Source organism: Cucurbita moschata, unplaced genomic scaffold (assembly GCF_002738365.1).
Source record: "Cucurbita moschata cultivar Rifu unplaced genomic scaffold, Cmos_1.0 Cmo_Scf00004, whole genome shotgun sequence".
Lineage (NCBI taxonomy): Eukaryota > Viridiplantae > Streptophyta > Magnoliopsida > Cucurbitales > Cucurbitaceae > Cucurbita > Cucurbita moschata.
The window spans coordinates 3,533,878-3,555,833 of NW_019268520.1; the positions used below are offsets into that span (position 1 = coordinate 3,533,878).

The 21,956-nt window shown below is 37.2% G+C and overlaps 4 protein-coding genes across 9 annotated transcripts; all 4 read left to right on the forward strand.

Moving 5' to 3' along the window:
- Positions 1 to 2,728: 2,728 nt before the first annotated feature.
- LOC111441991 (protein ABHD17B-like) lies at positions 2,729 to 7,322 on the forward strand. 2 transcript variants are annotated; one of them, XM_023079228.1, is made up of 6 exons: positions 2,729 to 3,459; positions 4,070 to 4,106; positions 4,211 to 4,447; positions 4,531 to 4,578; positions 5,592 to 6,061; positions 6,907 to 7,322. In XM_023079228.1, exons 1-6 carry the CDS (start codon positions 3,158 to 3,160, stop codon positions 6,959 to 6,961), a joined length of 1,149 nt encoding a protein of 382 aa, XP_022934996.1. In that variant the 5' UTR covers positions 2,729 to 3,157; the 3' UTR covers positions 6,962 to 7,322. The 2 variants fall into 2 exon arrangements, with proteins under 2 accessions (XP_022934996.1, XP_022934997.1); XM_023079229.1 differs by having other exon boundaries at positions 3,158 to 3,459; positions 5,592 to 6,063; positions 6,910 to 7,322.
- Positions 7,323 to 8,974: 1,652 nt separating this feature from the next.
- On the forward strand, positions 8,975 to 9,685 carry LOC111441724 (mucin-1-like). Its single transcript, XM_023078821.1, has one exon. It carries the CDS (start codon positions 8,975 to 8,977, stop codon positions 9,683 to 9,685), a length of 711 nt encoding a protein of 236 aa, XP_022934589.1.
- Positions 9,686 to 10,371: 686 nt separating this feature from the next.
- Positions 10,372 to 13,201, forward strand: LOC111441977 (pentatricopeptide repeat-containing protein At3g46610-like). Of its 2 annotated transcripts, none has more exons than XM_023079200.1 (2): positions 10,372 to 10,603; positions 10,644 to 13,201. In XM_023079200.1, exon 2 carries the CDS (start codon positions 10,667 to 10,669, stop codon positions 12,812 to 12,814), a length of 2,148 nt encoding a protein of 715 aa, XP_022934968.1. In that variant the 5' UTR covers positions 10,372 to 10,603; positions 10,644 to 10,666; the 3' UTR covers positions 12,815 to 13,201. The 2 variants fall into 2 exon arrangements, with proteins under 2 accessions (XP_022934968.1, XP_022934969.1); XM_023079201.1 differs by having other exon boundaries at positions 10,373 to 10,534; positions 10,734 to 13,201.
- Positions 13,202 to 15,345: 2,144 nt separating this feature from the next.
- LOC111441978 (uncharacterized membrane protein At3g27390-like) lies at positions 15,346 to 20,450 on the forward strand. 4 transcript variants are annotated; one of them, XM_023079206.1, is made up of 12 exons: positions 15,346 to 15,557; positions 15,634 to 15,755; positions 15,898 to 16,080; positions 17,659 to 17,767; positions 17,895 to 18,090; positions 18,177 to 18,313; positions 18,507 to 18,795; positions 18,978 to 19,084; positions 19,169 to 19,295; positions 19,411 to 19,606; positions 19,690 to 19,933; positions 20,045 to 20,450. In XM_023079206.1, exons 3-12 carry the CDS (start codon positions 15,987 to 15,989, stop codon positions 20,298 to 20,300), a joined length of 1,755 nt encoding a protein of 584 aa, XP_022934974.1. In that variant the 5' UTR covers positions 15,346 to 15,557; positions 15,634 to 15,755; positions 15,898 to 15,986; the 3' UTR covers positions 20,301 to 20,450. The 4 variants fall into 4 exon arrangements, with proteins under 4 accessions (XP_022934974.1, XP_022934972.1, XP_022934971.1 ...); XM_023079204.1 differs by having other exon boundaries at positions 15,634 to 16,080; XM_023079202.1 differs by lacking the exons at positions 15,346 to 15,557; positions 15,634 to 15,755 and adding an exon at positions 17,141 to 17,457 and having other exon boundaries at positions 16,010 to 16,080.
- Positions 20,451 to 21,956: the final 1,506 nt, after the last annotated feature.

Below are 21,956 nucleotides of genomic sequence, written 5' to 3' on the forward strand. Positions count from 1 at the left end.
TGTTTATAAGTTTGCTCACTCAGAAAATTCAAAGAAATAGAATTCTTTTGAACTGGCTTTATACTCTTTGATTGGCGGTTTGGAGAGGGATGGTGCTGGAATATTGATATATCCTTGAGAATTTTATTTTTGTTTTGACAAGGACAGCGTTATTGAAACTTTAGGCCATGCAAATATTTCACTGAAAACTGATATATCTTCTGATGTTGGACTTCTCTTTTTGGACTGGTACCTTTAGTCTCTTGTCCTACTTCTACCTCAGCGCGAACCACCCTCCCCCGAAGGAAAAAAAGAGGATTGCATTTGGAGATTCGTATTTTAACTGTAGTTCCTTTTTCATTGGGATCTTGGAAGTGATTACATAGGCATAGCTCAGAACACAATGAATACGAACGGATATACCCTAATTGGTTTGCACTGTCATGAGTTAGTATGTATGCAAGGTGTAACAGTTTGTTCTATTTGTTCTTTGATAGGTAAATATGACTTTAGTTTATTCTTCTAGCAGCCTTCTTCGTCCTGCACTCTGATTGGCATTCATATTGAGTTGTCTTCAATTTAACTTGTCTAGAATCATATTTCTCATAAGAAAAAAAAAAAAAAAAAAACTGTCTAGAATTTAGATATTGAAATTTTGCAGTAGTTTAAATTTTTCCCGGTGGATACTTACCACTTAGACTCGAAAAGTTGATGGATGAAAACACACTAGACAACCTTCTAATACAAAACGTTGCTTCACAGGCTGGAAAAGGATGTGATAATGTAGGAAGATGCACTTCCATTGTAGCTTGTTAATCGAGGTAGCATACATATACCACAATGACCTGATATGAACTTTGAAATTGAGTTATAAGCTTGAGAATTCGGTAAATCATTGCTTCACAGGTTAGGTAAAAGCCGTGATGATATAGGAAGTTGCACATCCCTTGTAAACTGATACTTATTAGTTGAGATTAGCATAAGTAGACTTCAATGTGATTAACCATGTACGTTAATTTTGAAATCGAGGCAAAAACTCAGGAATGCTTAAGAATTCAATGCTTGGAACCAATTATTGGTGTTGGGAGTGTATTGATGTAATAATTGACAGGAGGTGACAACAATTACCAATTATGCTTTGTTTTTCTATCTGCTGCTGTGACATATATATGAAAGGTTTCTTTTCCAGAATGTATTGTCATTCTTGTTTGATGTAATTGAAGAGGGCTTGTCCCAATCACTAAGCTGTGAAGTAGACCATATACTTGCCACCTCCTTCTTTTCATGTTATACCACTTGACAACTTCCTTGTCTTCTCATACATGTTGTTAGGCTAGAAAATTGCTTGGTTTGAACTAAACTAATATAGCTGTTACACCGGACCATCGACGTACTCGATGTATTTTGTAAACCCTGAACCTTCAGAACCAAGCAAAGAAATCTGTGAGGCAAAGTCCAGATTCTCTGCCATTGATAGGGGACATGTCTCATCATCCCATCACTACAACAAAAAAGGAGAGGTAGAATCACAGAGACCCACAACTTCTTTTCTTTACATAAAACATGGACCCCCACTTCCTTTTTTTCTGCCTGTAGCTTCGTTTCTACTTCCTAGTGATTTTTCCTTTATATTTAGTTGTTATTTAGTCATTTTCAAACACAAGAGGTTGATGCTTGCTTTATGATCTTGATTTGAAGCTTTTCTCCTTAATTTTGGGCCCATGTAGTGTGGCTGATATCATGATTCATGACATGTTTGGATTAATCTTTTTTCTTCTTGAAATACTTTTTGTGGGGTCTGGAACATAAACATGTTTGTATTTCCGGAAATCAATGTTTGTGATTAGTTTTGACTAAATTTCCATCTACTACATGCATATATCATATCATATCATGATCGTCGAAGTCTTTTTATGGCGTGATTTGAGTTTGATAAATTTAGCTGGTAAACATTCTTTATCTCTATGATTTGGATAGAGGAAATAATCATTCCCTTCCCATATGCCTATTGTGAATTGCTTTCTTCACTTTAATTGAGAATGATTTTTACCCTTTGCAGCAGTTGATCAGGATGGAGCTGATGGGACCTCAGAGGTCAGGAAGAGTTCTTTTTCCACCCCTTCATCGACGAATCGATATGTTTGTGTATTTGCCTAATCGAACAATTCTCAACCATTTGAATTTGTTAAGCTTGAAATGGAAAGACGTTTTTTCGTTACGATTTCCCTTGGAGAGGAGAATAATTGTAGTGAAAATTTTGTATCAATGTTAAAAATAAATTATAGGGCATACACCAAAAAAAGGAGGGAAAAAAGAGAATTAGAAGAGAAAAATGGGAAATGCTCTTCATTCAACAGTGTTAATGAATGTTGTATCCCACTTGATCCTTCAATGCTTAATTTCTGGAAGTGTTTATGAATTCTTTTCATTAGCTACTAATATTGATTCATTTATGAAGTATAGTAGTTACGGAGTTGGTTAAATCACTACTTCAATCTGGCTTTATAAATAATTCGATTTCAACTCAGCTATCCTCTATAAATATGGATCAAAATCTTCGTTTATATGTTGGATATATTCGTTAATCGGAGTGTTCAACATAATATCAATGGATGATCAAATTTTTTGATATCATTAAAAATAGCTTCTCTGTAAATTCCAGTATGGCTCTGTTCTTCTCTCTCACTCTCTATTTATTGATTTTTACAGTATATTGAATGATTAATTTGATTTTGAATTAAATAATGAGTACCAGATGAAAGAGGAAGAACATGAGAGCCATGATATGGTTGGAGCCAAATGGCAATGCCCATTTCTTGACCAAATTAAGCATCAGCAGAGAGCTGTGCGTCCTCCATTATTCCCTTTCACTCAGAGTACAGAATTCTGACTCTTCAAATAATTCAACCTCCACACCCTTCTCTGAGCTCTGGTCCACCATTCCACCCCCCTCCTCCTCGCTCTAAACCATGGGAGTGAAGCCTTGATTCTTTCAAGGATGTAGTTACTGGATGAACATCCTCTGTACTTCTTTTCCACTGTCTCTAAAAGAATCGAATCGTCTGGAAAAAGGAAAACAAAGGGTTGTTGACCAAAGGAGTGCTGGAAATTCGATTTGATCAGTCGTTTTTTCAGTGTAGAATCTGTACATTTTTCTGGGTTTTGAGCCGGCGGCGATATGGGCGGCGTTACCTCATCCATGGCGGCCAAGTTCGCCTTCTTCCCGCCGAACCCACCTTCGTACAAGCTCATCACCGATGATCTTACTGGCCTTTTGCTTCTCAGCCCTTTCCCTCATCGCGAAAATGTTGAAGTTCTGAAACTGCCCACTCGCCGGAGCACTGATATCGTTGCAATCTACGTCCGGCATCCGATGGCAACTTCGACTCTACTTTATTCTCATGGCAACGCCGCCGATCTGGGCCAAATGTATGAGCTCTTCATCGAGCTTAGCATTCACCTGCGTGTTAATCTAATGGGGTACTTTCTTTTCTCCATTTCTTAAACATTTGGATTCATACTTCTTTCTTTCTGTTCTCTCTGTTTTGATATCTGGTTCTCTCTGTTTAAGCCCTTTGATCTTCTCAATTGATGCTTTTGATTGCTAGCATTTTGTTTAACTTAAGAGATGTAGTTGGAGGGTGTAATTCTCAGAGAACTTCTTGTTGTTGCTTGGTTTCCTTGTAGAATTTGATTCACTTCTTTAGCATCAACTTGTGGTGCTTAAGTTCTGTTTCAACTTTTTATGAGTTATATTTTGGTAGATCTTCCATATTTGTGGGCATCATCTTCCCTATGTTCGTTTCAGTTTATGAACATATCATCTTAATCAATAAAATCTTAAGCAGGCCATAGCAATGACACCCTTTGCCTCAAGGAATTTGTTAATTCATAGGTTATTTCAAGCACGGGTAGGAAATTATGTGAATCCCATGCTCATCTCTTGATTTTCTGACTTCTAAAGCTCATGAATCTCGTGTTCTTGTTCGATGGTAGTTCTCGATCTTGTCGTGTCTACGCAATCTAACATTATCCTGAAACAATAAGAAGCAACTGTTCCTGATACCACTGCCTCTTTTACTCCTTGCAGGTACGATTATTCGGGTTACGGTCAATCATCAGGAAAGGTGTGTTGGATTTTTCCTTCTGATGAAAGAACAACACTGTATTCTATATCAATGCAATGATAGGATCTTTCAAGTCTCATTTGTGACCTGTTATTGTGTTGCAGCCATCTGAGCAAAATACATATGCAGATATTGAGGCTGCATATAAGTGTCTTGAAGAAAGCTATGGAACCAAGCAGGAAGACATCATCCTATATGGTCAATCTGTTGGGAGTGGTCCGACTTTGGATCTTGCAGCTCGACTTCCTCGGCTAAGAGCTACCGTATTGCACAGTCCAATACTTTCTGGCCTAAGAGTCATGTATCCTGTGAAACGCTCTTACTGGTTCGATATCTATAAGGTAAGATTGTGTTTTTGATCTATTGGTTTTCATATCCATGCCATGTGTAGTAAATGGACTTTGTTTTTTCGGTCTACGTGCAGAATATCGACAAAGTTTCTCAGGTTAATTGCCCTATTCTCATCATTCATGTAAGGATGGTCTTCAAACTATTTCCTCTTCATGGTTTTGTACATTGTTATTTAACATATGGGTTATGGATATGATTATGCATCAATGCAACATAGCTTTGAATGTGTCGAGTATTTTGGTTCTTTCTATCTTCTTCAGTATAATTAGGAGTGCGGTAATATTGTCTGTAACAGCCCAAGCCCACCGCTAGTAGACATTGTCCTCAATGGGTTTTCGCTTGAGGGGGAGGTGTGACAGTTTTGAATGTGTCAAGTATTTTGGTTCTTTCTATCTTCCTTAGTGTCATTAGGAGTTCGGTGATATTGTCTGTAACAGCCCAAGCCCACCGCTAGTAGACATTGTCCTCTATGGATTTTCTCTTCGGTGATATTGTCTGTAACAGCCCAAGCCCACCGCTAGTAGACATTGTCCTCTATGGATTTTCTCTTGAGGGAAGATGCGACACAGTTTTGAATGTGTCAAGTATTTTGGTTCTTTCTATCTTCCTTAGTGTCATTAGGAGTTCGGTGATATTGTCTGTAACAGCCCAAGCCCACCGCTAGTAGACATTGTCCTCTATGGATTTTCTCTTGAGGGAAGATGCGACACAGTTTTGAATGTGTCAAGTATTTTGGTTCTTTCTATCTTCCTTAGTGTCATTAGGAGTTCGGTAATATTGTCTGTAACAGCCCAAGCCCACCGCTAGCAGATATTGTCCTCTTTGGGCTTTCTCTTCCTGGCTTTCCCTCAAGGTTTTAAAATGCGTCTACTAAGGAGAGGTTTCTACACCCTTATAAAGAATGTTTTGTTTCCCTCTCCAACCGATATGAGATCTCACATTGTCAGTCTGCTCTACTGCTATAAGTAGAAGAAGAGGAAGTATCATCTCTCGAGTTTTGGTTCGGTTTTTAGAATTGTATGCCTTGAAAACATCAACAAAATTAACCGAGTCTATCGACCAGCATTTTTTACACTTAGTTTGAAAGTATCCTGGAAATTATCAAGATTAAGGGATTTTTACATCATTTTGCAGGGAACTTCAGATGATGTGGTTGATTGCTCTCATGGCAAGCAACTTTGGGAACTTTGTAAAGAAAAATATGAACCATTGTGGCTAAAAGGAGGAAACCACTGTAATCTGGAGCTCTATCCTGAGTATATCAGACATCTAAAGAAGTTTGTATTAACAGTTGAGAAACCGCCTTCTCAACGATACAGTACTAGAATGAGTACAGACCAATATGAGCAGCCACGAAAGAGCACCGAGTTTTTCGAGATTCCAAGGAAGAGCACAGATAGGAGAGAAAAACCGAGGCGGAGCATGGATCAACCAGAGAAGCTGAAGAATCACTCTGATAAGTTAGACAAGTTTAGACTCTCCTTTAACCATGGGGAAAGGTCTCGCTGGAGCGTTGATTGTCATGAAAAGTCACGGAAAAGCATCGATCACCAGCTGGAAAGAGCAAGAAAAAGCGTCGATCGGCTCGATAGAATACGAACCGGGTAATTCTTACGATAGATAGATTGAAAGATTCAGGGAATTGGGTGTGCATTTGCTGGGAAAAGGTTCATTTAGTTTTGATTTCTCATAACTTATTCTCTGCTGGGTGCTGCTGTGTAGTTTGGTTGGTCACAGCCTATAATATATAAACTTGATGCATCAGCTTTCCACAACTTTGTTTGAGCTTTGTTCCCAATATATAAACGTAACCATAAGGAAGCCCTTTCATTTACCATTGTCATAGGCTAGGAAGACCCGACAGGCTCGATGAGTGTTCGAGTTGGAGGAAGCTCCAACCATGATCAATGCCTTAGATTCGGCCCTTTCATTTACCATTGTCATAGGCTAGGAAGACCCAACAGGCTCGACCAGTGTTCGAGTCGGAGGAAGATCCAACCATGATCAATGCCTTAGATTCGGTTCGGCCCTTTCATTTACCATTGTCATAGGCTAGGAAGACCCAACAGGCTCGACCAGTGTTCGAGTTGGAGGAAGCTCCAACCATGATCAATGCCTTAGATTTGACCCTTTCATTTACCATTGTCATAGGCTAGGAAGACCCAACAGGCTCGACGAGTGTTCAAGTCGGAGGAAACTCCAACCATGATCAAAGCCTTAGATTCGGCCCTTAGGATTTCCAATACCTTCCCTTGACATGGAGCTAAAAGAACCAACCGTAGACGACCAAAGGTGTCGGTAACAAATGAAAGTGCTACTACTAACACCAACCAACATGATAGAGGCTATATTGACAACACACGAGTCAAAGAAACAAAGTACCATGTATCGTGTCAGTTCTTTCGATATCGAATATGAGTACTCATTATCTTGCATGATTTGATTGTAGGGGGACAAATACAAGAATCCAAAATGTAGGGATGATTATTACAGAGAAGCCATAGTCAAAGGTTGATGATGACAACGACGACAACGACGACAACAACGACAAACGATTGTTTATGTAAATCCGAAAAGGTGTTGGGAGCTAAAGACATGGTGGCTTTCGGAAGATGGGAAGAACAAGAAAAAAAAGGAGCATGCGCAGCTCAGCATGATATGAAGAAGGCTCTGCATTGGCAGCAAATGGGAGGTGGGGATTTGACTTTCTGTCTTTTTCAAACTTTTCTTCTGCACAATCTGTGTGATGTCTGGTCTCCTAACACAACATTTTGAAATGCTTTCAAAGTTTGTCCCTTTTTGGCTGTCTGTTTGACCTTCTACTTCTTCCCCACCGTTTGCTCAATCGTCTTCTCGACTTTCAAATCGTTGTTCGGTTTGTTTCAACCAGAGCTCTGTAATATCTCTGAACTTCTAACTTCGTAGCCGAGGATATATACCTTATTCAAACTCCAATATCATAAAAATTTAAATTTAAAATTAATTTTAAGGATATATATATTTAAATTTAAAATTAATTTTAAGGATATATATATTTAAATTTAAAATTAATTTTAAGGATATATATATTTAAATTTAAAATTAATTTTAAGGATATATATATATATATCATTTGAAGACACGTATTACACAAATATCTAGATTTTAAGAAATTTACATTTTTGCCCTTGGCCTAGCCGATCAAAACCCAATATAGATGTGATTTTATAAATTTTTCCGCAATAATGTAATGGTCCTTTTTTAGCCCAACAAATATGAGTAATAAAGTTTAATTAATTAATTTTATATCACCAAAAATTACAAATAAATCTTTGATATATAAAACGTAAAAGATATAAAATATATATTTGATTTGAGTGTTCAAATTAATATTTAATATATTAAATTTAAAATATGAAAAATATCTTATTTGTTCGCGAGTTGTCAGTTGGGTCATACCTTATTTGTTCTCCGGTTGTTAATGTAGCTCCTTAATTGTTTTTCTAAAGTTGGTTATATAATCAATTTCATCGGCCATTTTTATTTCTTTTGATTATTTAATTATATGAATTACCAAATTTAAAAAATACTTATTAGTAAATATTTTTTAGAAAATTATATTGTAATTAAATTTTACGGAAAAAAAATGTCTATTTGAATTTTAAAATAAAAGTAAATTTGACATCAAATACTAATCTTCTTAAATAATAAATTTATAAAAAAAAATAAATATTTTATTATAAAGTAGATTATATTAATAATATTATTAAGACAAAACAATTAACTTTATTCATATATTATATACTCTTTAGGTTATGAACGTATCTTATTATATGTTAACCGTATTATTGTAATATTCTTAATTTTTTTTTAAAAACTAAATAATTAATTACAAGATTTTAGGACATAAATTATAACACATCCATGTCTACTGGGACATGAACCCTCTCATGTTCATGCAAAGTCATTTTTGCATAGTGTATCGAAACACGATCCTATATTTCAACCTCTGACGCAAGGAATGAGGCGTGATATCGATACACCCATGTCATCCGATATCGTCCTTAGAAATATATTCCCAAAGAAAGACACCCAAGACATTTGTCTTGCAACGATAGTCCAAACCACGACACAATTTGATATTATTGTTAATAAGTAGATTTTGTAAATGATTTTCAAAATAATTTTGAAACAACAATAATTTAACCTTAAAAAACCTGTTTTTTTTTAACCAAATAATTTACCTTAATCATTAAAAACATAAAAAATAAAAATAAATAAAATCTTACCCAAAAGTCTATTTTGTTATTTTCTTTTAATAGATATTTGGTAAAAGTCCTTATTAAACTATGTCAAACTCTAATTTTATATCTTTCAAATCCCACCATTCATTTTACCTCTCTTCTTTCTCTCTCCTCTTTTTTTTACCTTCTATATAAATCTCTCACTCTCCATTTTCATCTTCATCCTTCCCTTTTCTCTACCTCAGAGAAAATTACTGCCATAGAAAATTACTGTCCTCTCCAAGTAATTTTACTATGGCTTCTCAGTCTTTTGTTCTTGTTTTTGCTCTGATCTTCGTCGCCGCCGTCGCCGGAGCTTTTGCTGAGGCACCCACCGCCACCCCATCGGAATCCCCCGCGCCGAAATCCGCGCCTTCTGACTCCGAAGCGTCTTCTCCATCTTCATCTCCGGCTTCCTCTCCAGCGGATACTCCAGCGGACACTCCGGCGGATACTCCGGCAGATACTCCGGCAGGTACACCGGCAGATACTCCGGCAGATACACCGGCAGATACTCCAGCGGAAACTCCGGCGGACGCTCCAGCGGCCTCATCTGAGTCGTCTCCATCCCCGTCAGCCTCTGCTCCGACTTCGCCCTCCGAGGCTCCGGCGAGCAACTCGCCCGACAGCTCCCCGGATTCCTCCCCTTCCGTTTCTCCTTCTCCAGCCACCGACTCACCAGCTGCGTCTCCCGCCGACTCCGGCTCCCCCGCTGCCTCGCCTGATTCCGATTCGTCTTCTCCCCCCTCTCCCACCCCCGACGCCGCCGATAGCCCCGTTGCTGATGGCCCTTCGGAGGCTGATGGCCCTTCGGAGGCTGATGGCCCTTCGGAGGCTGATGGCACCATCTCTGATTCTCCGGCTGATTCACCCGACGGTGATGCCGACAGCGGCACTTCTGCTCTGAAACTCACCTCCGCCGCCGTCTGTGGTGCCGTCGCCGTCGCCGGACTCTTTGCATTCTGAAGCTAGCTTAACGAAATAAGCATTTAATTCTTTTTCATTCATATAATTGACAATAAAAAAATGAAGAATGTGTAACTAATTATCGGGAAGAAAAAAAAAATTATAATTAAAAATGATTTTTGTCGTTGTAGTATTTTAATTTTTTTTTATACAAAAAATCTCATTTTTGAACAGAAAAATACATATTACGTTACTCATTTATTATTCCATCATAATTATCTATTTAAATAATATTTTTCTTTATTTAAATTTTGTTGTTATTGTTAAACAATATACCTTTTCTTTTCTTTTTTTCTTTTTTTTTTAATATTTAATATATATATATATATATATATATATATTACTTTGTCAGTAAATAAATAAATAATTTTGTAATATTGAATGGTATTTATAAAAAATTACCTTTTTTTATCTTTTCTCTACCTCATAAAAAAAATTAAGTATTTTTGAAGATTTTTAAAAAAAATTAAGAGTATTATTGAAACGGTATTTTTATTAATTTAGCTATTTAAAAAATATATATATTTTTTAAACAATTTTTAAAGTTTTATTTTTGAAACCATCCCTAAGTTTTTTTTTTATATATATAGTTTAAAGAATATTATTGAATTAAAAAAAAAAATGTATTATTGATTTTAACTTAAACAATAAAATTCACCTTAAAATAAGGTGGCTGTGAATTTGGAAATTTGACCCTCACTTCCAATCGAGTGACTGCGAGAAGACAAACAAAATCCATATTATCCAAAAACCCATTCAACAAATCCGCACGCGTATCAATTTTTCTCTTCAATCCTCTCATTGCCAGTTCAAAAGATGGAGTACATCCATTGACGGACATCTCTTAAGGTAATTCTGTTCTTCATTTCTCTTTTCAACTTCGGATTGTAATGGGAAATCATCCATAAGACTCTGAAATTCATTGGCGTTCAAATTCTGGGTTTATCTTTTTTTTTTTTTTATCGTTGATCTCTATAGACAATGCATGTTCATAGTAATTGGTGTCCAATTAGTAGCTCCGGCGTTGAATTAGGTTCTTATTCTGTAGTTCATAGTTCATGGAAAAGAATAAATCGTGTTGGGTTTTCTGATAGTTGTTATGGAAATGGGAATTTGTATTTGATTTCCTTTAATTTTAGTGTTTTGAGAAGTGGATTTTGTTGCGAGACTTCGAGATTTGAATGTATCCGTGAGTTCCGCCATGGCTGTTCTAAGCTTAGAGTTGCTCCGTTAATGAAGCCGAAGAGGAATTCCCTTGGGGCTTGGTTTTTATTTGCTTGGGCTGTTGAACAACCAACGATTGATGATGAAATTGCTAGGGTTGAATCAAATTCTAGAGATGATTTGCCTGAGAGTAGTTTAGATTGGGATGTATATGATCCTGGCAATGTTAATAGTGAAAATAGTCATGGAAGAGGAAATTTTAAAGACGAGGAAGGAATGGAGGGAGAGGGAGATGTTAGGGTCGATGTTCGTGCACTAGCACGTCGGTTGCAGCTTGCTCGAACGGCGGATGATGTTGAGGAGCTTCTCAAGGATGTCGGCGTATTGCCTCTTCAAGTGTTCTCATCCATTATTAGAGGTTTTGGGAGGAACAGAAGGTTGGAATGTGCAGTGGCTCTTGTTGAATGGCTTAAGAAAAAGAAGATTGAAACTAATGGTCGTATTGCGCCGAATTTGTTCATATACAACAGTCTTCTCGGTGCAGTTAAGCAATCCGGAGAGTTTTCGAAAATGGAAGATGTCTTGACTGATATGGCACAGGAAGGAATCGTTTCAAATGTTGTTACGTACAATACGATTATGTCCATTTACTTGGAACAAGGACTAGCTATAAAAGCTCTTGGCATTCTCGAAGAGATGCCGAGGAAAGGCCTAACTCCGTGTCCTGTGTCCTACTCTACAGCGTTACAAGCATACCGAAGGATGAATGATGGGAATGGCGCTTTAAAGTTTATGATTGAGTTGAGAGAAAGATATCGTAATGGCGAGTTAGTGAAAGATGATAATGTAGATTGGGCTGATAAGTTCTTGAAGCTCGAAAAGTTTACCAGACGTGTTTGCTACCAAGTAATGAGGATTTGGCTTGTGAAGGACGACCCCGCAAACACGAAGGTGTTGCAACTTCTAATGGAAATGGATAAAGCGGGATTGTCGCTTGATCGTGTTGAAGAAGAACGACTTATTTGGGCTTGTACGTGTGCCGAACACCATAATGTAGCGAAAGAATTGTACTACAGGATAAGAGAAAAGCAATGTAGTATAAGCTTATCTGTTTGTAATCATGTGATTTGGTTGACGGGGAAAGCTAAGAAATGGTGGGCAGCATTGGAGATTTATGAAGATTTGTTGGAGAAAGGACCGAAACCAAATAACTTGTCAAATGAACTAATTGTTTCTCACTTCAATGTTCTTCTCACAGCTGCGAAGAAACGAGGAATTTGGAGATGGGGCGTTAGGTTACTCGACAAAATGGAAGAGAAAGGTCTTAAACCTGGAATTCGGGAATGGAATGCCGTTCTTGTTGCCTGTTCCAGAGCTGCAGAAACGTCGGCAGCCATAGATATCTTTAGGAGAATGGTCGAAAAAGGTGAAAAACCGACTGTCCTTTCATATGGGGCATTACTAAGCGCTCTCGAAAAGGGAAAGCTCTACGACGAAGCACGTAGCGTCTGGGATCATATGATTAAAGTTGGGGTGGAGCCGAACATCTATGCCTATACAACCATGACTTCGATTTTCACTGGCCAAGGAAAGTTTAATATGGTTGAAGTCACTCTCAATGATATGGTTACATCAGGCATTGAGCCAACAGTCGTCACATACAACGCAATAATTACGGGATGTGTCCGTAACGGGATGAGCACGGTAGCTTACGAGTGGTTTCACCGCATGAAAGCTCGAAATATCTCTCCGGATGAGGTAAGTTACGAGTTGCTCGTTGAGGCCCTTGCAAAGGAAGGTAAACCAAGGCTGGCTTATGAGTTATACCTGAGTGCTAAGGATGAGGGTCTCAATCTTTCTTCTAAGATATATGATGCAGTAATTCAATCCTCTCAAGTTCATGGAGCCTCCATTGATATAAGATTGCTAGGGCCGCGGCCACTCGAGAAGAACAAGAGTTCATAGATTCCGACAACGACTATTAGAGAATGTTGGTAAAGCTGTCGATGTTCTTAGGGAAACCCAAACGATTCGAATCGATGAACTCTCAATAATCATTACTCCGATCTCTTGATTCGTGGAGAAATTATTTTGGGCGATCCAGGGAGTCTGTGGCTTCTGTTGATCCGCCCCGAGCGTATATGGAGCTCAAGAACGCAATCGAAAGCGACGTGGGAAGTCAAACTTTTTTTAGTTGCGTAGAGAGCCACATTTTCAATGAATGTATATGAGAACTTGAAGCTTTTTCCTTTTTATTTATAAAATGTTGTAAAGTTGAAAGGTCTCTTGATCTGATCCCTTTGAAAATGGCATATGCCTTTTAATAAACGAGTTGAGTATTTGACTGTGTAATCCCTTTTGAGCAGCCTTGTTTGAACATTGATTCTTCCATTACAAGTATTTCCCAGAAAGTTTCTGCAATCATTGCAGGAGACGAGCGAGTTGGTTCGGCTCGATTTTAAGTTAAAAATGATGTTCTTGCTTTGGCTCGATTTTAAGTTAAAACAGATGTTTTTGGTTCAGCTCGGTTTTAAGCTAAAACTGATATTCTTGTTTTGGGCTCAGTTTTAAGCTAAAACTGATGTTCTTGGTTCAGTTTAGTTTTAAGCTACCACTAATGTTCTTATTTTGGCTCGATTTTAAGCTAAAGTGATGTTTTTGGTTCAGTTCGATTTTAAGCGAGCGGAAATTGATGTTCTTGGTTTGACTCGGTTTTAAGCTACCACTAATGTTCTTGGTTTCAACTCGCTTTTAAGCTACCACTGATGTTCTTGGTTCGACTCGATTTTAAGCTAAAACTAATGTTCTTAGCTCAGCTTGCTTTCAAGCTACCACTGATATTCTTGGTTCGGCTCGATTTTAAGCTAAAACTGATGTTCGTAGTTCGGCTCGATTTTAAGCAACAAAGTATATATATGTTTTTGGGATTTAAACTCCAAATGTCAATGCTATTTAGGGTTAGTAAAATAGTTACTAAAAAGGATTTTTATTTTTATTATTATTTTTTTAAATGGACTTAACATTTAAGGAATAAGAAAAGTAAATATAAACCCTAAGAAAAGAATAAAATCCAACATTGACGTGTCATTCTTTGATTGGGTTTTCAGCTTCATGTGCAGTTATTAAATATAGATTCTTCATTGGAAAACCTAACCTTTTAAGAAAAGAATAAGAATCTTAACTCATCTTCCTTCCCTTCTTATTCCTTTTAGATTTTAAAAAATATATTTTTAATAATTTTGAAAATTCTCATTTTATCTCCACTTTTAAATATATTCTATTAAAAAAAAATAACTATTTTATCCTTGTATTTTTTAAAGTCTCTACTTTGACCCGAACTTTTCAAAAAATTACTATTCGGGTCGTTGCTATTATTTTGTCAACCAATATGAGCCTAGGATTTGACACGGTAATATACATCAGAGCCACTTCAAAAAAAAATCGACAATAACTACTCTTAAGAATTGTTATGAAACAGTAAAATATATATATGTGGGACATCATCAATATTTTAACGAGCTGAGCTATGCTTAAATTTGGTATAAAAAATAAATTAGAACTCTGAAAAATAGAGTTTATAATAGATCTTTCGATTTTTAAATTAAAAAAATTAAAATATAATCTATACATTTTATTATTTATAATTTTAATATCTTTGGCTCGTTACGTATTGTCGTCAGCCTCACGAGGTTGATCTCACATCGGTAGGAGAGGAGAACGAAACATTTTTTATAAGTGTTATAAAGCTGTGAAGCTGACAACAATATGTAACCGGAGAAAGCGGACAATTTGGTGGAGGGTGATATTATAATATTTGTTATTAAAAATTAGAAAATATATGCTGAGGTGGCGCTTAGCACATGGCTGGCCAAACAAGCATAGAGCCTTTCTCCTTGCTGGAAATCAACCATAATTAAAAATTTAAATCAGTTATTAAAAAGTGGGCCCACAAATATATTTTGAAGTTATTTTATTTTATTTTTAACATATTAAATAATATAATAATTTTATATTTTCTTTGAGAAAAGATTATCATTTGAATATTATTAATTAAATGAATTTGTTTTGTTTTAGTCTTTATTTTTAAAAATATTTAATTGGGCAGTCCTTTAGACCAAATATATTTATAAATTACAAATAATAATAATAATAATAAAACGTTTAATTTAATGATATTTTTATATTAAAGAGTAAATTATTATAAATTTGAAATTACAAAAATTAAGTTGTCACACTGATGAAAGGAATATATGTTACTAGTACGAGAATATGGTTCAGGACCCACACGAACAAGTTGCCAAAGTGACAAGATAAGGAACGAGAATCACTTGTAAGAAGGAAACTCGCATGGATATGATGCTTTAACCGTCATGCTCGAATGCTTAAGTCAGTATCAAAATCGAGGTGGTCTCGAGCAATTAGACTCGAGTTGCGTATCGACATACGAAATGAATTTACCTATTTATAAAGCTTTACGTGACACAAAGGTGAAGATTTTCTCATACATAATGATTTTTTTTTTTTATAATTATGTATAGAGTTTTACGTCGTTTTTTTAGCTTGACGCATAATACGAACCTTTGTAGATCAGGTAGGTAAAAAGACGGTAGGTTGTGACCTCTACATGCAGTCAAATAAGGTAACGACTCTCGAGCGACATCCATCTGGCATGACACAACGATGGAGGGACGTTTTCCGTCCTTTGGAGGTTATATATTCTAATATAAATTTTGAAAGTAAACTTCAAATTAATACTTGATTTAAATATTCAATCATTTCCTTAGCAAGCAATGCAAGAACATGTACAACGACTCGACGTAGCTTCGTTGCAAATTCGATCAAGAGTAAAGAGTTTGCTCAGCGATTCGGTGTTCATTGTTCTTCACTCAAGCGCCCCATTTAAACGGTTCTTTAACTGCTTCTCCTGTTTCAAATCCATTCCGAAAACCCCCCACATTCTTTTGGTTAATTTCAAACGTCTTCGCGTAAAGGATTTCACTCGGTTCAAACGACCAAATCCGTTATTGTTTTGGGGAGTGAATCTACAGGATTTGTGCTTCGATTGAGGTTGATTGATTTCGGGGATGATCTTGCTTTGATTTCATTGAGATCTTCGAGGGATTGTTTGAGGGCGCCAATGGAACCTCCGAGGGGGTTCTTGTCTCGGCTATGGAGCTTTATTCGCTTCATTCCCTTTTTTGTTGGTCTGTTGCTTCTGGGCACCATTAAAGGTATGCTTCGATTTCTTGGCTGGGAAATTATGCTATTTGTTTGTTCTTACATAGCCTATCTTTTCTGGTCGAATTTCCATTTATTGTAAATAGCTTACTCTAAATATTATTGACTTAACAATGGAATCAACAAGTGCGGCAAGAAATTTTGTTACTATATTAATTAGTAAGCCCAGTTTAGTTTGTCAAATTGAGTTATACTTGTGTTTTTTTTGTTTTATTCCGGTGGCTATTGTTTCTGTCCTCATTTACCAATACTCAAGTGTCAACGAAACCCCTCTTGTTTAAATATCTTCTCATTTCCATATTGGGGTATAATATAGAAGTGGTTTAAGATAAACTGTGAGAAAAACCATGGACGTTCTCCAAATTTGAGAATCTGAAGGAAGCCATGGTTCACTATACGATTTGTAAGGGATGGGGGTAGCACATGTTAGGCCCAAACCCACCACTAGCGGATATTGTCCTCTATGGGCTTTACCTTTCGGGCTTCCTTTCAAAGTTTTATAAAGCGCTCTACTAAGGAGAGGTTTCCACACCCTTATAAGGAAGACTTCGTTTCCCCTCCCACCAACATGGGATCTCACAATCCACCCCCTTGGGGCCCAACCTCTTCATTGGTACGCTGCCTGATGTCTGTCTCTGATACCATTTGTAATAGCCCAAGCCCACCACTAGCAAATATTGTCCTCTTTGGGCTTTACCTTTCGGGCTTTCCCTCAAAGTTTTATCAAGTGCTCTACTAGAGAGACGTTTCCACACCCTTATAAGAAAGGCTTCGTTCCCCCTCCAACCGACGTGGGATCTCACAATCCACCCCTGGGGCCCAGCCTCTTCGTTGGTATGCTGCCCGATATCTGTCTCTAATACCATTTATAATGGCCTAAGCCCACCACTAGCAGATATTGTCTTCTTTGGACTTTTTCTTTCGGGCTTTCCTTCAAGATTTTTAAAACATGTCTACCAGGGGGAGGTTTCCATATCCTTGTAAGGAAGACTTTGTTCTTCTCTCCAACCAATGTGAGATCTCACATTAGGACAAGGACCCTTTTGTTGGTAGGGAGAGTTTTCAAGAGAGCATAACCTGGAGGAAGGGGAGGCAAGTAGAATACACAAAGATAGAGGGACCAACTGAAAACAGTCTGCAGACCGCTAGTTTTCGAAAAACTGAAAAAACTTGGATGAATGGATGGGTCTACGTGAGAATACAATCCAAAGGTAGTTTGTTGGGTTTGGTATCGCACTGCAAAGACTATGGCAGGATACTCGAATCAACAAGTGAAGAAGGAATGCTGTTGCTGAAAACACTATTGAGTACTTACTACGGAGAAAGGAATGGTGGATTGGAGGAATATACCATTGGAGATTTGTACAAAAGTAACCTGCTTTTCCCTTGTTAATATTACCGGGTTTCACGATTTTCTATGGATAATGAATCTTTAGCATATCAAGTAACTACAGTGATGCCAATTTCTGAATTATATGTTTAAATTTGATTGACTGTTATACTGACCGAATGGAACGTATGAACCTTGTTGGTTTCGAAATTAATGTATATTAACCAGACTATTATTTCAGGTATCATTCTGTGCCCTCTGATATGTCTCCTAATGGTTGCTGGAATCTCTGGTATCATATTAAGCCTTTGGCCAATGCACTTTGTCTGGTCGTATTACAGCATTCTGAGGTGTGCCATTGGGAAGTCGTCTTGCTAAGTCATTTTTTTTCTATCTGCTTTGTATCTTTGTCACTCCCATTCTCTTCCATCCTTTACCCCCATAATTGATCTGACATTCTTTACCCTGAATTAACAGTGCCAAACAACTAGGACCTGTTTTAAAATTTGTTCTCTGCTTTGGAGCTCTACCCGTTCCCTTGATTTTGTGGCCAGTGGTTGGTATAGCTGCAAGTTTCATTGGTGGAGCGGCGTATGGATTTTTTTCGCCTATACTTGCTACATTCGATGCTGTTGGAGAATCAAAGAACAACCAATTTTTTCATTGCTTCTATGTATGGCTATGATTAGGTTCTGCCTAGTTCTTTATTATCAGCCTTTGTTCTTTGTATGAAGAGAGACATATTTTTTGGGTCTTCAGGATGGAACTTGGGACACAATTAAAGGATGCTTCACAGTTATTCGAGATTTTGGAGACTTTTGCTGCCATTCCTATATATCATTTATGCAGGACCTGCGACAAAGAATACCTCCAAACGGCGAACACAATGAGATCAAGTTTGTTCTTTTTTCTTTTTTGTCACTATATCTGGTTATTGTATCATTTGAGTCATCTAGAATGATTTTTACCAGAACGTAATGATCTATGTAACAAAAACATATTAATTAACATCAAATAATGCTTATAGAAAACATCAAACAATGAAAGCTAAGATAACCATTATTTTTTTTTCCTGTTAATGTTATGCAGGTTGATCTATCTCCCTGGAGCTTTAATTGCTGGGATTCTCGGTATCGCTGTCGATGCATTCATGATCTCGCTTATAGCCATATGCAAAAGTCCTATTATGCTTTTCAAAGGGTGGAATCGCTTGTTTCATGACCTTATAGGGCGAGAAGGTCCCTTTTTAGAAACAATATGTGTTCCATTTGCTGGTCTTATTATCCTACTTTGGCCATTAGCTGTTGTGGGTTCAGTTTTGGGCTCAATCGCCTTCAGTCTCTTCTTGGGTGCCTATGCAGGGATTGTTACATATCAGGTTAAATTATTGAATGCAAGTTTCATAGGATTTCATGAATCCCTCGTCTTTTAGTTTTTATCAGAGCCAATAAACAGACTCAATTCAATGAAATTCATTATTTGCATTATAGATTACGTGCTGTATGCTTTATGTCTATACATCACCAGATTATATCAATCTTTTGGGGCTTATGTTTGCAGGAGGCTTCTTTTTTATTGGGGCTGCGATACATCGTTACATCCTTGTCGATTTATGATGAATACAGCAACGATATTCTTGACATGCAAGAGGGATCGTGCTTTCCCAGGTTTTCGAACGCTTAATTAAGTAGGTTATCCTCTCTCCCCCCATGCTAGTTTTTCTGATACTATAATGATCTATTATAATGAAGGCTAAATTATCAAAGAAAGGAGGGCCAATCATCAATGGCTGGTTCACGTACATCCTCCTCAAGCTCCGATCCACCTGCACGCATGAATTCGCTCAACAAACCTATGATTGATTGGAAGTCATTTGATGTACTTTAGCTCATTTTAGACCACATAAACCTTACAAGTATTTTTTTGCGATATTTCTCTGAATGGATGTGTAAAGCTCTGATACTGTGTGGGTTTATGTTTATCATCTCTGTAGCTGGTTGATAGGTTGTTTAAGGAGTGTCAACGCCATGGAGAAACTATGGTTTGTGAAGGAATGATAACGTCAAATGATATTGAAGATGCACAGTCAGGCAACGGAAGCAAAGTTATTAGCATTGGCTTACCAGCTTTTTGCATTCTTGAAACATTATTACGCTCTGCAAAAGCAAATACATCTGGACTTCTGTTAAGTGAGCATCTGATTTATTCCTCCATTAGATATGAATCATGATGACTTCTTTGTCACTCTCTTGGTTCTTTCAAATGAATGCAGGTGACAACGTTACAGAAATTTCTAGCACAAACAGGCCCAAGGATGCCTTCTTTGATTGGTTTTTTAACCCACTTTTGATAATCAAAGAACAAATTAGAGCAGAAAAACTTTGCGAGTCAGAAGAGGAATACTTACATAGATTAGTTCTGTTGAGTGATGATCCTAAGAGGCTGAAAAGTTTAACCACTGTAACGCCTCCAGAATCCGAGCGAAGACAAGCTGAACTCGAAGCACTAGCTCGAAGGTAGGAATTCAAATTTCAATAAAGATACAGTGATCCTTTATATGTTGTTAATGTATTCCTTAACTCAGTTTAGTCTAACCCTTCTTTCCTCTTCCTCATGACTATTTGAAGGCTTCGAGGAATCACTAAATCCATCTCAAGGTATCCAACTTTCAAGCGCCGTTCCGATAATCTTGTAAAGAAGTTATCTGAAGAACTTTCGAAGAAAAATGGTTTTTTCCAGTCAACCAAGGAAAGTAGGTCGTTATCAAGGTCAAGAAGTGCATTTGGCAGATTGTTCAGTCAAAAATCTTCAAACGACAAAACAAGCTACAGAGGGTCTGAGAGAGAATCTCATCCAGACGAAACAGATATCGAAATTGTTTAGGGAGGGTAGATCGGAAGTAGGGTCGAACTTCTGTTATTCTTTAGTTCTTTTCCAAGTGTTATATCGATGGCGATAAACGAGTACTTCTAGTATATATGTATAGGTTATATGATTTTTCAAGTGCTATAATGATTCTTCATTTCAACTGAACCTAATTCATTTTCCAGTACAGGTCACACATTTCCAGGTTTTTCCTAGAGCAACCGGGAAATCTGGCATGGGACATGATGGATAAGGCATCTCTACCTCTCAGGTCGTTAATTTAAACTCTCCCTCTCCTCTCTAGTATTCTGAGGAAAATAGGAAGCCCTGATTTGGTTCTTTTTATCATTTAAAAACGAAGTGTGTTAGTTCATGACATTGAGAAGAAAAAACTGAAAGAAAGCAAAAAGTTTCTATTAGAGCGAAACTTACAGGGAGCTATAAACCACCGCTTAACTTCTATATGCATGCCATGAAAATTTGTGTGTTCTATATTTGCATATATAGTAAGAGGTACAGAGAGAGAGAGAGGAAATAAACCATCACATCGCTGCTTGGTTCTGCATCTCACTCATGAAACTTTTCTTTAACCTTCTTTCACCATGTCTGTTCTCACCACCACCACCACCACTCCCTAGCAGTTTCAGAAACAGCAAAACCATTTTTTCTGCATCCAAGCACAAAAATTTGTAGTGAATACTAACGAGATAGCGAGAACGTGAAGCCATAGCTGAGTAAGTTCGTGAGATGTATATGTATATGTTTTTTGAGTTCATCTGGAGGTATGAATTGAGACTTCTGATCTTTTCGTTGGTGATATAACATGTTAATCGATTGTATTATTACTTATATATTCTTTGAGTTCATCTGGAGGTATATGTAATCTTTTGGTCGGTGACTTTTGATCTTTTGAGTTCATCTGGAGGTATGAATTGGGACCAATTGCATCATTACTTATATATTTTTTGAGTTCATCTAGAAGTATATGTATATATTTTTTAAGTTCATCTAGAGGTATGAATTTGGACTTTTGGTCTTTTAGTCGGTGATATAACATGTTAATCGAATTAGTAAATGAGATTACTTACCATGGGGGAATATTGATAATTCTCTTCTGGTCTGGATGCATTGTTTTTTGCTGCTGTGTTCCCCGGAGCCTCATTTGACTTCTTCTCGTCTCTAGCTTTGCTAAATATTACTGTAAAGCCTTCGGCTGAGGCCGGGTTGTTGACATCCCACTCGCCGAACTTCGGCAAGGGGCGACCTCTATCCTGCTATAGACATCATTAGAAACATACATATATCAAAATTCAGATCTTCATTGATAAACTATACTTGTGAAGTCTCGTGTTTATCAGTTCTTTAAATGCACTTCTCTGTTGCATAGAACGTTCCATTTTTATGTGTAGATCTGTGAGATCCCACCTCAGTTGGAACGAGGATGGTGGAAACCTCTCCTTAACAAAGACGTTTTCAAAAGGAAAAGTCCAAATAAGACAATATCTACTATCGGTGGGTTTGGACTATTACAAGATCTCTCTAGTCATACATTTCTATTTAAGCAATAAAATCTTTCTGCTGTTGGGGGAATCAAACAATGCAGCAGGCATGGCAGGGAGAAACAAAGGGAAGGTAATTCATGATTATATATTGAATGTTTTACCACAAAAAAAT

What these genes read in the sequence shown, in the direction of transcription:
- LOC111441991 (XM_023079228.1), top strand. Translation starts at nt 3,158, where the DNA reads ATGGGCGGCGTTACCTCATCCATGGCGGCCAAGTTCGCCTTCTTCCCG. An exon ending in CTGCGTGTTAATCTAATGGG is followed by an intron (nt 3,460 to 4,069) that starts GTACTTTCTTTT and finishes TACTCCTTGCAG; the next exon opens with GTACGATTATTCGGGTTACG. An exon ending in GCCCTATTCTCATCATTCAT is followed by an intron (nt 4,579 to 5,591) that starts GTAAGGATGGTC and finishes ATCATTTTGCAG; the next exon opens with GGAACTTCAGATGATGTGGT.
- LOC111441724 (XM_023078821.1), top strand. Translation starts at nt 8,975, where the DNA reads ATGGCTTCTCAGTCTTTTGTTCTTGTTTTTGCTCTGATCTTCGTCGCC.
- LOC111441978 (XM_023079202.1), top strand. Translation starts at nt 17,262, where the DNA reads ATGAATGGATGGGTCTACGTGAGAATACAATCCAAAGGTAGTTTGTTG. An exon ending in AATTTTTTCATTGCTTCTAT is followed by an intron (nt 18,091 to 18,176) that starts GTATGGCTATGA and finishes TTGGGTCTTCAG; the next exon opens with GATGGAACTTGGGACACAAT. An exon ending in TTGATTGGAAGTCATTTGAT is followed by an intron (nt 19,296 to 19,410) that starts GTACTTTAGCTC and finishes TCATCTCTGTAG; the next exon opens with CTGGTTGATAGGTTGTTTAA.
- LOC111441977 (XM_023079200.1), top strand. Translation starts at nt 10,667, where the DNA reads ATGCATGTTCATAGTAATTGGTGTCCAATTAGTAGCTCCGGCGTTGAA.